Source organism: Quercus lobata, chromosome 5 (assembly GCF_001633185.2).
Source record: "Quercus lobata isolate SW786 chromosome 5, ValleyOak3.0 Primary Assembly, whole genome shotgun sequence".
NCBI lineage: Eukaryota > Viridiplantae > Streptophyta > Magnoliopsida > Fagales > Fagaceae > Quercus > Quercus lobata.
This window is the reverse complement of record NC_044908.1, coordinates 53013929-53028669: the sequence shown is the minus strand read 5'-3', so window position 1 is coordinate 53028669 and position 14741 is coordinate 53013929. Positions and strand designations below refer to the sequence as shown.

The 14741-nt window shown below is 32.9% G+C and overlaps 2 protein-coding genes across 2 annotated transcripts; both read right to left on the bottom strand.

Moving 5' to 3' along the window:
- Nucleotides 1-2561: 2561 nt before the first annotated feature.
- On the bottom strand, nucleotides 2562-5208 carry LOC115992695 (xyloglucan endotransglucosylase/hydrolase 2-like). Its single transcript, XM_031116921.1, has 3 exons — nucleotides 4927-5208; nucleotides 4539-4732; nucleotides 2562-2976 (listed from the first exon to the last, which is right to left on the bottom strand). Exons 1-3 carry the CDS (start codon nucleotides 5206-5208, stop codon nucleotides 2562-2564), a joined length of 891 nt encoding a protein of 296 aa, XP_030972781.1.
- Nucleotides 5209-11334: 6126 nt separating this feature from the next.
- LOC115990677 lies at nucleotides 11335-14206 on the bottom strand. The gene is made up of 5 exons (XM_031114484.1): nucleotides 13963-14206; nucleotides 13318-13635; nucleotides 13006-13253; nucleotides 12391-12911; nucleotides 11335-11476 (listed from the first exon to the last, which is right to left on the bottom strand). The coding sequence occupies exons 1-5, from the start codon at nucleotides 14204-14206 to the stop codon at nucleotides 11335-11337; spliced, it is 1473 nt and encodes a 490-aa protein (XP_030970344.1).
- Between the last annotated feature and the right edge of the window lie 535 nt (nucleotides 14207-14741).

The following is a 14741-nucleotide window of genomic DNA, read 5'->3' as shown; positions in this document are numbered from 1 at the left end:
AGTCAAAGTCAACGGTCAACGGTCTGGTCAAGTCAACTATCAACGGATGACGTGTGCTGACATGGCAGTGTGACATCACCCTAGGGCTGATGTGGCAATACGTGAAATGGATAAGGCACATGTGAGCGCGTGGAGGCTGTGTGTCTTGGCGTGTGAGGCGCGTGAGGGATACAAGCCGCGCGTGGCAGCACGTGCTCGTGAGGCAGAAACTTTAGCCAGTGCGTGGGGGCGCGTGTGAGGTGCTTTCTGGCCGTTCTCGGTTGGGTTTTGCTCGGGATTGTCTGTTCTGTCACTCAATGCCTTTGCTTTGACAGTTGGATGAGCAGAACGATGAGATCCGAGAGTTGGGACTGTGGGCGTGACAGCGGTGACTCGCTTCTGACAGTGACTACTGGATGAAGGCAAGGGCAGTGGAAGAATGCCGAAGATGTCCACAGGAACCAGAAAGTCAGAGGAATGGCTCTGATATCATGTTAACAATATAAAGTGTAAGAGAAAGACTTAATAGTCTATATATTAATGTGTGTAAAATAATGTACAATAGAGAGCCTTATGTAGGCTAGGTATGTATGCAGTACAAGTAAAAGGAGTAAACTACAAGTATAGTATACTGGGCTAAGCCCAATGGGCTTAAACTAGTCTAAGCTATACACTAACACCACCTAATATGAATATACTTGCTATAACGATTTCACTCGAGTATTGAAAAATATCAAGTCTTGGAGGTGTTGTTATTGAGATAGGAAGTCATCCTTATTCCAAAATATTTATGAATAAAAAAATTTTCAGAAATTTTGAAAGAAAATAAGAAATAAAATGTTTAGTGGGAATATGAATTTAAAATTTCAATTTTTGAACTAACTTTAGGGGCAATGCGTAGGTGATGAACGGAATTAAATTTAAAAATTTGTCTAGTGTGGGAAATTTTTTTTTTTTAATGGGAATATATTTACTCCAATTTTAAAAGAAAATGGGTCAAATTTAGAATAAGTTGATCATTTCTGAATTTTTTTTTTTTTATCAAACTAAAAATAATAAAGTAAGATTTACGGACCCTCTCGCAAAAAAAAGATTTATGGACCCCATTTTATGAAATCTAGACATTCAAAAAATTGAAAGGAAAATTACGACGTACGCCAAAAAAAGAAAAAAAGAAAAAAAGAAAAATTATGGAGTGATGGATAAAACTTAAGGAATTGTTTACGTGCATTGACGAGTATAAATTTATTTTGGACTAGGCCCACTTAACGTGCTTATTTATGCCTTATAGGCCCATGGACCACTACAGTATCACTGCCACTGCCAATATGTAACAAAAAACTGTTTTGTGTGACTTTTAATTTTAACATGTGGAAAGAGGCTCTTTTTCTAGGGGAGTGTAATGGACCATATTGGCATATTTCCTCCAACATTTAGCTATTAAACATAGAACTAGTAGATTCTCAAAAAAAAAAAAAAAAAAAAAAAAAAAAAAAAAAAAAAAAGGTAGGAGAACGTACAGTGATATGCGGAAAAATTTGACCTTTTTTTTTTTGTTAAGTAAAAAATAAAAATTGTAGATAAGACTTATAAGTATTAGTTTTAAACCATTTTTAAAATGATATAATTATTTTCTAACAAAATATAGTTGATGCAATATTAGGTTTTTTAAATTAAGCTATTTATATTTGTTATTTGAAAGTGTTTTAAAATTTGTACGTTTTTTAATTTTTAATTTTTTTAAGAAAACATAATGCATTTTATATTCAATTATTATATAAGGTAATATATTTTGTAAACAATATAACGTGAGGTTGGATTTTGTTTCTGCTATCTAGCATTCCTTAGTCCTTACAAATGGTTCATTCTCTCTATATTTTCAATGGTCTAAAGAGAAAGCAAATATTAGTAAATTCATCACTTATATATATATATATATATATACATATATATATATATATATTAAAAAATAAGACTTTAATAACATGAGAAAAATGTAATTTTTTTAACAACCTACCAACATTACGCTAAGAAGATGACGTAATTGTCAATGAATGAACTGAAGTGGATAGAATTGGACCAAAATGGACCAAACTAGACCAAAATGAATCTAAGTGGACTGAATGGACCAAACTAGACCGTAGTAGACTGAAATGAGTAGAATGGAATAAAATCCTATGCTAATATGGTTTAACAGGAGCGTAAAAACAATAAATGTTATACTTTAGTTTTTAGATATTCTATAGATATATGGTATAGAAACCAAAACAATTTATAATACATATTCATATAGGTCACTCGAATTACAATTCAAACAAATTAGTAATTGGGATGTGAATGTGGCAATTTCAACAAGACATTGTAAGTAAGCCCCCTTCAGAATTAGCTATATCATATTCACCTATATTGATGGCATATTACATCTTTTATACTGAACAAAATGTAGCCAGCAATAACAAATTTGAATTGTAACCAAACAAAAAAAAAAAAAAAAAAAAAAAGGTGTTTATTTGACACTAATAATCCTCAAATGAATATTACACCAAAATATATCTTACAAATTCACACAGATTATTTCGTTCCTAAAGGAACCTAGAGTGCGGGCACTCCCTAGGCTGACCCTCGGGAAATCGCTTAAAATCGGTACAATAGTTGTAAATCATGTAATACTTTTGCACCCATCTGAGTCTTCTTCTCCCATTTGCATCGAGTCCTTGAGTTTGCCAATTAGCTCTATTAGTCATAGCATTGGTAGACAATGAAGAGCAAGAAGATGAGTCCCCAGACCACACACAGGCATTATTGGCATTGAAGTTTCGATAGTAGGCAGTGAAAGGAGCCTTGGACCAATCTGTTTTCACGAGCCCACCTCTCGTTGCCCATTGGTCTGCGTTCCAAAGGCTAGAGTAAAGCTTCATGGGCTGGCTCTTTGGAAAGGGAATCCCAATGGATTCTTGGTTTTCGAATACTCTTATGGGGATGTTATCCACTAATAAACTACAAAGAGAAATAAGTTAACAAGTTATAATTGATAAATGTCACCCAAAATTTCACTAAGAATCCCCAAAATGGTGGTGTAATATTCAAATATTAGGTAAAATATATTGGGCTAAGATAATTTTTTTTCACTAAAGTATAATTCATTTTCTATTTTGGTCCCTAAAGTGTAGAATTTTTTCCTACCCCCTAAACTTGGAAATTAGAATAAAGCTACAAACACAACATTGACATAACAAAACCTAGGTAACAAACTATTAATAGTATGTAAAAAAATGTTGCAATAGTGGACTCAAATAAGACACAGTAATGACTTGCCACCTAGACTTTTTAGTGAAATTGTTGTACTAACAGCACTACTCAAAATTAAAACGGGAAATTTTTGTCCCCCTAACTTTCATCTATTTCAATTAACTTTCAAGGACAAAAATAAAATCTAAATTACATTTGAAGAAAAAAAAATAGAACCTAAATTTTTTCGTTTTGTCCTTAAAATATAGTATAGTTTCTAGTTTTCATCCTCAAAATATTACAAAATTAAAAAAAAAAAAAAAAAATTTAACAAAGTGGATGAAATGACCTAATGAGTGACATTTTATATTTTAAGGAATGGAAATAAAAGCTTTTAAAATTGAGGGATGAAATGAAACATGTACTACATACATTTTAAGGACGAAAATAATATTTTTGTCAAATTCTATTTTTACGTTAGCTAAGACAAGATCTTTTTGTGACTATAATAATAATATTCATAGACATAAATTTGTGTATACGGAAATTTATACTTTACGTCTTATAATTCGATTATTGCAAGGCTACTTGATATAGTGGCGGTTTTAGGAATTTTATTTAGGATGGTTACTAAGAAATTTAAATTATCACAATATTTTTCTTAGCATCAGTTTTTAAGGAAAATTGAAATTGAAATTATTTTTATCAAGTAGGTTGAACAAGTTACAAATTTTATCCTTTTGTTTTATAATAGGTTTTTTGTTGAATAATTTTTTCATTTGTTGTTTTTTGGTCTTGTATTGTTTTTGTTTGGTTTATGTTTGTTGTTATTTGGGCTAATATTTATTGTTGTTATATTTAAGCTTTAAAAAAAAAAAAAGGATTAAGAATTATGTTTGGGAGTAGAATAAATTTTGGAGTAATGTTATGTTCACAACATTTTTACAATTAATTTTATGCAAAAAGTTGTTATTGGTGGATAAAAAAATAATATTAGTATTTGGCCCAAATTAGAATCAATAAAAACTTACCACATTAGATTTGTTATGAAATTATTGTAAAAATGTTGTAACATTACTCTTATTTTTGTTGAACTCAAATTTTTATAATTCTTAAATCAGGGTTTTCAAAATTTTTATTAGGGTAGTCACAATAAGCTAATTTAGCATATAATATTTTTTTGGCAAGTGTATGTATACATTTTTTTTGAAAGTCAGGGTGATTCTTTGACTGCCCTGGCTTGATGCAAGTAAAAAAATTCATATTTTGAGGTGTCAAAAATACCATGAAATTGAGATGGAATACTTGAGGTAAGCTATACGTTATCTTACATGATGCATCGTGGATTCCAAACAATGGAATAGGTGTGGAAATCTTTTGTTGGGTCAAACCAGAGGTAGAATTGTTGCTCTCTATCTCCTTTACCTTGCGTGAACACGTTTGTATGGAGAATATAGGGATCTACACTCAGGTTTCCCAAGAACTCAAAATCAATCTCGTCGTGGTTTGGTCCCTCTGAGGATAACTGTAACAAACAAAGAATATAATCATTGGATAATAAACTATAGTAATAGTACTATAAGGTTAATGCAAAATTCTATGTTTCTCTTATATGCTGAGGGAAAAGCCTTAATAGGTATATATGTTAAGTTTTGGTAACACTTTTTTTTACTGTATTGGAAGCATGTTATATATGTTAAAAATAGTACTAGAATTTACATAGTAAGCCGTGACAGTGCCAGCTGAGTCGCCGGAGACAAGCTTTAGCTGCATATCGATCCTTCCAAATAGATATGATCTTTTGGATTGGAAGCCGGAGCCACAAATCTGGTCAAGATTAAGAGTGAGGAGCTTTCCGTTATCGAGTATTGTAGCATGTTGTTCACCCCATGTTATGTTAAATTCTTCATAAAAGGTACCAGCATAAGCAACCATGATGGAACTCATAATGAACAAGAGCAAGAACATCACTGAAATTCTATGACAAGTGTATGTTGCCATCTTGAGAGAGAGAGAGAGGAAGGGGGTGAAGAATTACACGATCATGTAGGTAATTATAAAGAGAGAGTTTCAATTTGATAGTTGGATAATATTGATAAGAGGACTTTATATAGGTAATGGTCAAAGGATGAACTAGCTAGGAATTAGAAAGAGTTGTGGGATGCTTGAATTGTACATATAACAACTGCGTACAGAGGAATTATCTAGCTGGCAATTTGGTGACTTTAGCTAATGCATGGGGTTGGGGTATCAAGGAGAGAACATTTTAGTGACTTTTGAGACCGCATTGCATGGTTTTGTTTCATAAGGCGAGGACCAGCTAGCCTTTAGTTATGTTTTTTTTTTACTTGAGTTATATACTAAGCCATGCAATGTATAGGCAAATGTGCCTGTATATGTTATAGCCTTCCCCAATTGGATGCTTTTGGATAAAGGTGTTTTGATACATGATAATTAAACTAGTGACTTGCATACACTTTAATCAAAATATATGCCAAGGTTTCGTAGTGGTAATGTCATTCAGAGGTGTGACTCTTACTCAAGTTGACCATGTTCTTCATCTCATGAAATGTGGTAATAGTTCAATGGTCTTTCATAAACAATTGAGTAGTTACGATATTGAGTGTTCAATGAAGAGGGAAGTGACTATTTAAACCACTTTGGTAGTGTCGGTAACTCGGAAGCATGTACATTCTTGTCCACTTCTTTATAAATTTGCCACATTTGAATATAAGGTTTGACAAATATTTCCCACTTACTAGGAAAAAAATTAAAAAAATAAAAAGCAAATATTTCCCAAGTTAAAACGTAATGAATAATCAAGAGGCCACCAGAGATTTCCTCAATTTTATCCACCACTTTCTATGACCGTCACATAGCAGCATACGCAACGTTTTGCAAATTTAAAAGCTATGTTTAGTACAATTTTGAAAGGTATAGAATATTATATATGGCTCCATTTTATCTCTCCGTCTGAAATGTTGATTTTAATAATACCTCATATTATATAGTAATTATAGCTACCAAGTTATAGGCTTTGTCATGGAAACTTACTGACAGTGTATGTTGCAGAACAAAAATGAAAAGAAAATCATCCTCTAGTAGAAGAGGAAGAACCGATAAAGGATTAGCCAAACCAATCATGGCATGTTGCTAAAGCCAGCATAAGCTGTATCTCGTTTCGTATGAAGGGTTCTCTACAGCATAATTGCTATGTGTAGGCTGTGTTTTCTTAGAGGAGAAACTTTGATTTAAGATGTAGAACGAAGGAATTAAGATGACTTGAGCGTTAGGAAAAGGGGTTAGAATTACGAGAATACATGTGGGGGGCGGTGCTTTGCTTTGTAAGTTGCCAACTGTGTCATCCTTACATACTTTTAGACTTTGAAATCCAGTTATTTTAAGATCACAGTCTATTTTCACAACTATCCTATATAGAAGATTGTGATTAATTGTTTATCATTTTCATATGAAACCATAAATTTTATCTACCATTCATAATCTTTCACATCAAAATTGTGGCATAAAAAGTTATGGTTCTAGATTTTATCCTCGACACCAGAGAGGACTAAGCTAAATTTAGGAATGTTTGACAAATTTTCAAGTAATTCTTTGGACCATAGTTGGCTCCCCTAAAAAATTTCGGCATATGTATAAAATATGGATATTCTTAGAAAATGTGGATTTTTAGTGCTTACATTTTTTATTAAAAAAAATGGTGCGTACGTATGGTGTGTTTACAATATTAATGTGTAGTAATACTTTTCCACCGTATTTTCCTTTTAGTTAATTGATCTGTGCTAAAGGTTGACCATTAGGATCAAATCCTTGGCTAAATAGGAAAATTAATTACTAAGTCAGTATGGCCAGAAGACTTTGGATTGGCAGTTGAAAATTGAAATTACCATCCAAATCCATGCGTTGGGGGAGTTCCATTTTAAAAATATTTTTAGGCCCAACCAACAAAGTAAAAATCTCTTCTATTTTCAAAATGAGAGAGAATTCAAATCTCACATCCCTCAACTATCAATCAAAAATGAATATAAATCTGATGTGCCCTAACAAGTCCTAACGAAAAATTTTCAAAAAAATGGACAAGGTGAAATGACAAAACCAAACTAATGTTCCCACTTAACATGATCGCGTGGTGGTTATGAGCCAAATGATTCATATTGTTTTGAAATTTATTGTGTAGATACATAGTAGTATGGTTGTTTTTCTGTTTTTTGTTTTGTTTTTGTTTTTGTTTGTTATCAAAACAAATGAATAGTCTAGTTAAAACCAAAAATGACTTTATGGAGCACCTCCATGCAGTTGCTCAAAGCGTATAAGATACTCTTTCAAAAGATTCTAGTCGTTGCAACTTTACGTACCTTCATGCGTGTATAAAATACAATCGTAGGGTTCAAATTTTAGTTTAAAGGATAAGATTAAAAAAATAGTGTTACGAGAAAAATTAATTTAAAGATATTTCACTAAAATAAATAACAAAAAAATTATAATTAAAAATAAATATAATTATTATACAAAATATAAACTGTAATTGATATGTTAATAAGAACAATTTTATTCCTAAGCAATAATGTATAAGAACATTCAAAAAATCTACCTTTATACAAGTTCATTTAGGATTCAATTAAGGGCCATATAATCTTTATCTTCATGATTCTTTATAATCTCAAATAACTATATATATATATATATATAATTCAAAACTGATATAGATAAAAATCAAAATATAATTATAAATAATTCATAGAAAAATATTTTGAAATATCAATTGAGTACTTAACAGTAAATTGAGAATACAAATTGATGTTAAAAGTGAAAAATATATTATTGGAATCAAAATGCAACTCAAAAAGAGGGTCGTGTTTAATTAAAGAAGATTTTTTTTTTTTAAATTAAAAAAATTTAAAAAGAAGGCATATTCATTTTTGTTTTTTATTTTTTATTTTAGAGGTATGACTCTAGTAGTCTAGCCAAGAGTCTTGTTGCTTAGTGGCCTAACGTCTTCTCATTTATTAAGAAAATCAAGGTTTTTTCTTTTTTCTTTAACAAGTGGATTAGATCCTTTGAACTTGGGAAGGAGTGGCTTTTCCTTTCCTTGAGAACAAGGTTTTTTTCCAAACTAGTTTGTAGAGAAAGTCATCAATCTCTTCCAATATCTTTTTATTTGACAACTACAAGGAGTATAATTTAATTTCATTATTATTATTATTTCTATAATCTTAGTAGATCTAATAGGTCAACAAATTATACTTCGTTGCTTTATTGATTCTTGCTTGGAAATTTTTATAACATTATAAAACATACTCCTTATCAACTCAAAAATATACAGATCGATAAGCTTGTCCGTCTACAAGAAGTGATTATAATCAGAGCATCTTTAACCTGTTTATACAAAACCATAATATCACATGGACAAAATCATCCTAATATAGCGGAATAGTATTTATACATATACATCACTTCTGCTATATATATACACACACACACACACACACAAAATAGCAGGAAGACTATACAAAATTGGCTATATGTACAAAAACACTGCTTCTCCATGCTGAGGCTCTTGGGGCTGCACTAAAGAACTTCTTGCAAAACTGAGCAATCAATTTGCTCAGGTAAGGGAGGTATGTATAACATGAAGATTCAAAAAGTATACATGCATGGATGCATGATAAACAAAATAATTCCATGTGGATATGACTTGCTTATAAACAATTAATGCTAAAATGATTTCATGAGCTTTCTGAAAATATAAATATTATATTGGTGAACATAGTATCTGATAAACTACAAGGCACAATTTACTTCTTAAATCTGAATATATGGCATGATTCCATTATATATAAACATAAAATGTTCCCTAATATGTTTTAAATAAAAGCATACTCATTCTATTGCATAATATAGCAAAACTATATGGAACATGTAACTGTACTTTATCACTAAAATTTGACCTCTCATGACCTAATGGGTTGCTAGTCTTCAAAGATCTGAAGATCCTCTCGTGGCACTAATGGTTGCCAGTCTTCAAAGATCTGAAGATCCTTTCATGGCACTACTACTTGCCAGTCTTTAGAGACCCATCGATCCCCTCATGGCCTAGGTTGCCATGTCTTCAGGGAATACAACCCCTAGTGGCCTAAAATGTTTCCAGTCTTCAGGGAATAGAACCCCTCAAGGCCAAAAGTTGGCAATCTTCAGGGATCATTGTCCCCTCATGGCATTATGATGTCAGTCTTCAAGGCCATCACACTCAAAACATTTTTCTTTGTTTCTAAAATAAATCATGCCTTCATCTTTAAATCTCTCTCTTGCCTTACTAGGCTTAAAGTTCATAGCATATCCATAATTGGTTTCTAAACACTTTCATAACTGAAATCTTCAAAAGTCTATTTCTGAGCATAATATTCTTTTGTAAATGAGTATCAATTCTGAGTTTAGTAAAAGCATTGATAAAACATATATATACATACTATACTGAAAACATGGACTATTAATTTTCATGGAATATCCTTTAGCTCGATTAGCAGCTAAGTATCAAGAGTCTCAAGCAGTGTATGAACCTTCCCTATGCTCTCCTGCTCCTAGAAATAAATAATAAGAGCTAATTAACACTTAAATTAAAGGCCTTAGCTTTTGATTTAACTCCAAGTTAACTAGCTATTCTAAGCCCTTACTAAACTCCACACAATATGTTCTAAGCATCCCAATTGCATATAGAACATCCAAAGTGCACTACAATCAATTATACATCTACTTCCATAACAATTACATTTGCACATGACTATTAAGAAAAACAGAATTTTAAAACTTTACCAACTTAATTTAGATACTTTAAGCATACTCATATATTGACTCATGTATACAAAGCTCATTGGCAACTTTCATGTTCAACATAGGAAATTAAACTACCAATTTCATATATCCTAAAGGAAAACTCTCTCAAATTAGAAGGTGAATACAAGTGAATTCGGTAACTAAGGGCATATAGCCATAATGGTTCCTATTCTCATGTACAAATGCAATATAAATTATTCATATACCATGCCACGGCCTTATGTACAATCCTAACATTATCAACTCAAGCAATATGTGTCATGCAATACCAAGGAAAGAAACCTACCATTGTTATGATCAGTATGAAATCCACACAAGGTCCATCCTTACAAATCAAATTAATCTTTGCACATATAACTTAAACAAAGCACATCAATTCTAGCCCTAATTAAAGAAAATACATAACTGAAAATCTATTGTGAACCCTAAGAATTTTAAGGTTAGAAGCCAATAATCCTACCATTTTCTTGCTAAAACTTAAATTCTTGGAAGGGCTTGAGCTAAATCACCTTGCTTTGCAAATGTTTTGGCGAGTAATTAAGGAAAATAGAGGAATTTCCCCTTTGATATTGCTGGAACTGAAGTATGAGAGGTAGAAAGCTTGAGAGCTTGTGTTTCTAGTTCTTCCTTAAGAGGAATGAGAGCAAAATGAAGTGAAAATTCTGGTTTGTTTGACCGGCTAGGAGATTAGTGGGGTGGGGTTAGGTGGTTATTAATGGCATTGCCATAAGTCTCACATGCATGGCAAGAAGGGCAAGTGTCCTAACAAAATTGGTCCAAGTGTTGGTCTTTGGGTTTAAGAGGATAGCATGTGTCGAATTTCAATTGGTTGCATGTATAGGTGAAATTACCACTATATCCTCCTCTTGACTACCTATTTACAACCTTAACCATGTTATAATATATATATCAAGCGTCACACCTAATTACCATACCTATATTAAGGTTTTTTACTATGTTACCACGTACATATAAATATATATAATATAGGTATTACATTATAGTAACTTATATACCATACCATTAATTAAGCATTTTGTCTTGTAACTTGACTTTTAAACTAACTTAGGATTAAATAGTTACTAAGCATATATCACTCGTGTTAAATTAATTTAATATCCTAATTGGTGCGAGGCACCACATCCTCCCCTCCTTATAAAATTTTCGTCCTCAAAAATTAAGAACATACCTCCATCAAATAGATGTGAATACTTTTGTCTCATATTTTCTTTAGTTTCCCATGTAGCTTCCTCTATGGACTGACTCCTTCACAACACCTTAACCAATGGAATGGTTGCGTAGGATTTGTTCTTTCTGATCTAATATCTTGACCAAAACTTCTTTATATGATAAGTCCTCTTGAATCTGATGAGGAATATACTCCAAGACATGTGTAAGGTTTGGAACAAACTTCTTCAACCTAGAAACATGGAATACATCATGTACCTTAGATAATGATGGAGGTAATGCTAGTCGGTAAGCAATTGGCCCAATCCTTTCTAGGATCTCAACAGGTTCAATGAATCTAGGGTTCAACTTGTTCTTCTTCCCAAAACTCATTACACCTTTCATAGAAGAAACCTTAAGGAATACATGGTCTCCTACACTGAACTCCACTTCCCTACGATGACTATCTACATAGGTCTTTTGTCTACTTTAAGCAGTTTTCAACCGATCTCGTATCAACCGGATCTTATCAACTGTGATTTGTACAATCTCAGGACCTAATAGTTTTCTTCTCTAACCTCATCCCAACATATTGGTGATCTACACCTTCAACCATATAGTGATTTATAAGGAGCCATCTTAATAATGGCATGATAGCTATTGTTGTAGGCAAACTCAATAAGCGATAAATGATCATCCCATTTGCCTCCTAGATCCAAGATATAAGCCCTCAGCATATCTTCTAATGTTTGAATGGTATGTTCAGATTGCCCATTTTTTTGAGGGTGTGATAATGTACTAAAGCTCAATTTAGTCCCTATGGCCGCTTACAGGCTTTGCAAAAAGTGCGCAGTGAAGCGGGGATCTCTATCTGAAACAATAGACATAGGAGCTCCATGCAATCTCACAATCTCTTGTATGTACAATTGGGTCAGCTTACTGAGAGAATAATTCATCCTAATAGGAAGAAAGTGAGCTGACTTTGTCAATCTATCGACTATCACCCATATTGCATTATGGCTTCGAAGGGTCTTAGGCAATCCCACAACAAAATCCATGGTGATGTGTTCCCACTTCCATTCTAGAATAGGGAGAGGCTATAATTATCCTACAGGACTTTGATGCTTAGCCTTTACTTGCTAAAATACTAAGCACTGTGATACATACTTAGTAATGTCGGCCTTCATGCCACTCCACCAGAAATTAGTTTTCAAGTCCAAATATATCTTTGTACTACCAAGATGCACTGTATAAGGAGTATTATGAGCTTCCTCCATAATCTGCCTCTTTAACTCTCCAATTGCTAGTACACACAATCTAGTGCCATGCTTTAGAATACCCTTCTCATCAATATGGAAACTAGGAACTGTTCTATTCTTCACTCTATCCCACAACTTGCACAATTGCGGGTCTTCATACTGTAAAGCAATAATCTCATATAACAGTATAGTTCTCATTGAAAGATAGGCACAACTACCACCCAAACCTCTAATTCTAAACTCGATCCCCATTTTTTGTAAATCATTAAGGATATGCTTCTGAGTGGTTAGCATACAAGCCATCTTCCCAGAAGACTTTCTACTTAAGGCATCGACCACTACATTGGCTTTACTAGGATGGTACTCGATAGAGCAATCATAATCAGTAACCAACTCTAACCACCTTTGTTGTCTGAGGTTCAACTCTTTCTATGTAAACAGGTATTTGAGGCTCTTATGATCAATAAATCTTGCAAGATTCACCATATAGAAGGTGCCTCCATATTTTCAAAGCAAAGACTACGGTTGCTAACTCTAGATCATGGGTTGGGTAGTTTCTTTCATAAGGTTTCAACTGTCTCGAAACATAAGCTATAACCTTTCCATTATGCATCAAAACACACCCTAAGCCCTTATGAGAGGCATCACTATATATCACGAATCCCTCAGAGCTTATAGGTAATGTAAGCACTAGAGCTGTAACTAGTTTATCCTTCAACTCCTGGAAGCTACGCTCGTATTCATTTGCCCACTCAAGGGTAGCCCCTTTTTCTAGTTAATTTGGTCAATGGCAATGCAATCTTAGAGAAGCCCTCAATGAATCTTCAACAATAACCTGCCAAACCTAAGAAACTATGGATCTCAATAACATTCTTCAGTCTTTCCCAATTCACTACAGCTTCAACTTTATTTGGGTCCATTGAGATGCCATCCTTGGATATCACGTGCCCAAGGAAGGAAACTTGTGCAAGCCAAAGTTCACACTTCTTCAACTTGGCATACAATTTATGGTCTCTTAACGTTTGAAGCACAATCCTTAAATGCTTTTCATGCTCCATCTTGCTCTTAGAGTAAATCAAGATATCATCAATGAACACCACTACAAATTGATCAAGATAGGATTGAAACACCCTATTCATCAAGTTCATGAAAACTGCATGAGCATTCGTTAACCCAAACGGCATCACCAGGAACTCATAGTGATCATAACGAGTTCAAAATGTCGTCTTTGGCACATCATCCTTCTTGACTTTCAATTAATGGTACCCAGAACTTAAGTCAATCTTAGAGAATTTCACTGCTCCTTGCAACTAATCAAACAAATCATCAATATGGGGAAGAGGATACTTGTTTGGCACTGTCACTTTATTCAACCCCCTGTAATCAATGCATAGCCTTAAACTTCCGTCTTTTTTTTTTTTTTTTTTAAACAAAGAGAACTAGTGCACCCTAGGGGGATACACTAGGTCTAAAAAAAAACCCTTGTCTAGTAACTCTTGCAACTGCACCATCAATTCTTTTAATTTTGTTGGGGCCATCCTATAAGGAGCCTTGGAAACAGGGCTAGTACCAGGTAAAATATCAATAGAGAACTCAACCTCTCTATCTGGTGGTAACCCTGGCAATTCCTTAGGAAAAACATCTGGAAATTCTCTTACTACTAGGATGTCTTCTAACTTCTGCTCACTAACCTCAATATCAATCACGTAGGCAAGATAACCCATGGCATCTTGGGTGGGATATTTTTTCAGAGAGCAATATTGAGGACTAAATTCTTGCATCTCACCATGTCACTGCTTGACTCTTTGCTTAAATTAGCCGACTCATTCAATATTTTTTAGACGTAATATCACAAGTACAAAGTTTAGGTACAAAATTGGTTGTAACTTTAGACTACAACCTTACTCAATATCTTTTAATGGGAGGTGAATTTTGACAAATTTACCATAAGATTACATCTTCTTCTTATATCTTTCATGCTTGCAAAATTTCTAGAAAATTAAAGATCAATAGCTATGTCATTAATAAATTATTTAAATTGCAAGTTTTTATAATTTAAACTTATGCATAAAATATAAACTTATAGATTATATAATAAATAATATCCGATTGACATAAAATTTGATGTGTAAAGAGCATAATAAACATGCAATTCAATAATTAGATTTTCAAAATATGTAGTAATGTTTATTTTATTGAATAAAGTTATAGTTTTATGCTATAACTAGTGATAAGGATAAAAAAAGAGTGCTTACTCAT

What these genes read in the sequence shown, in the direction of transcription:
- LOC115992695 (XM_031116921.1), bottom strand. Translation starts at nt 5,208, where the DNA reads ATGGCAACATACACTTGTCATAGAATTTCAGTGATGTTCTTGCTCTTG. An exon ending in GCACTGTCACGGCTTACTAT is followed by an intron (nt 4,733 to 4,926) that starts GTAAATTCTAGT and finishes TGTTTGTTACAG; the next exon opens with TTATCCTCAGAGGGACCAAA. An exon ending in TGGAATCCACGATGCATCAT is followed by an intron (nt 2,977 to 4,538) that starts GTAAGATAACGT and finishes TTCTCTTTGTAG; the next exon opens with TTTATTAGTGGATAACATCC.
- LOC115990677 (XM_031114484.1), bottom strand. Translation starts at nt 14,206, where the DNA reads ATGGGTTATCTTGCCTACGTGATTGATATTGAGGTTAGTGAGCAGAAG. An exon ending in TAGTTTCTTAGGTTTGGCAG is followed by an intron (nt 13,254 to 13,317) that starts GTTATTGTTGAA and finishes CAAATTAACTAG; the next exon opens with AAAAAGGGGCTACCCTTGAG. An exon ending in ATGAAGGCCGACATTACTAA is followed by an intron (nt 11,477 to 12,390) that starts GTATGTATCACA and finishes CCATGTTTCTAG; the next exon opens with GTTGAAGAAGTTTGTTCCAA.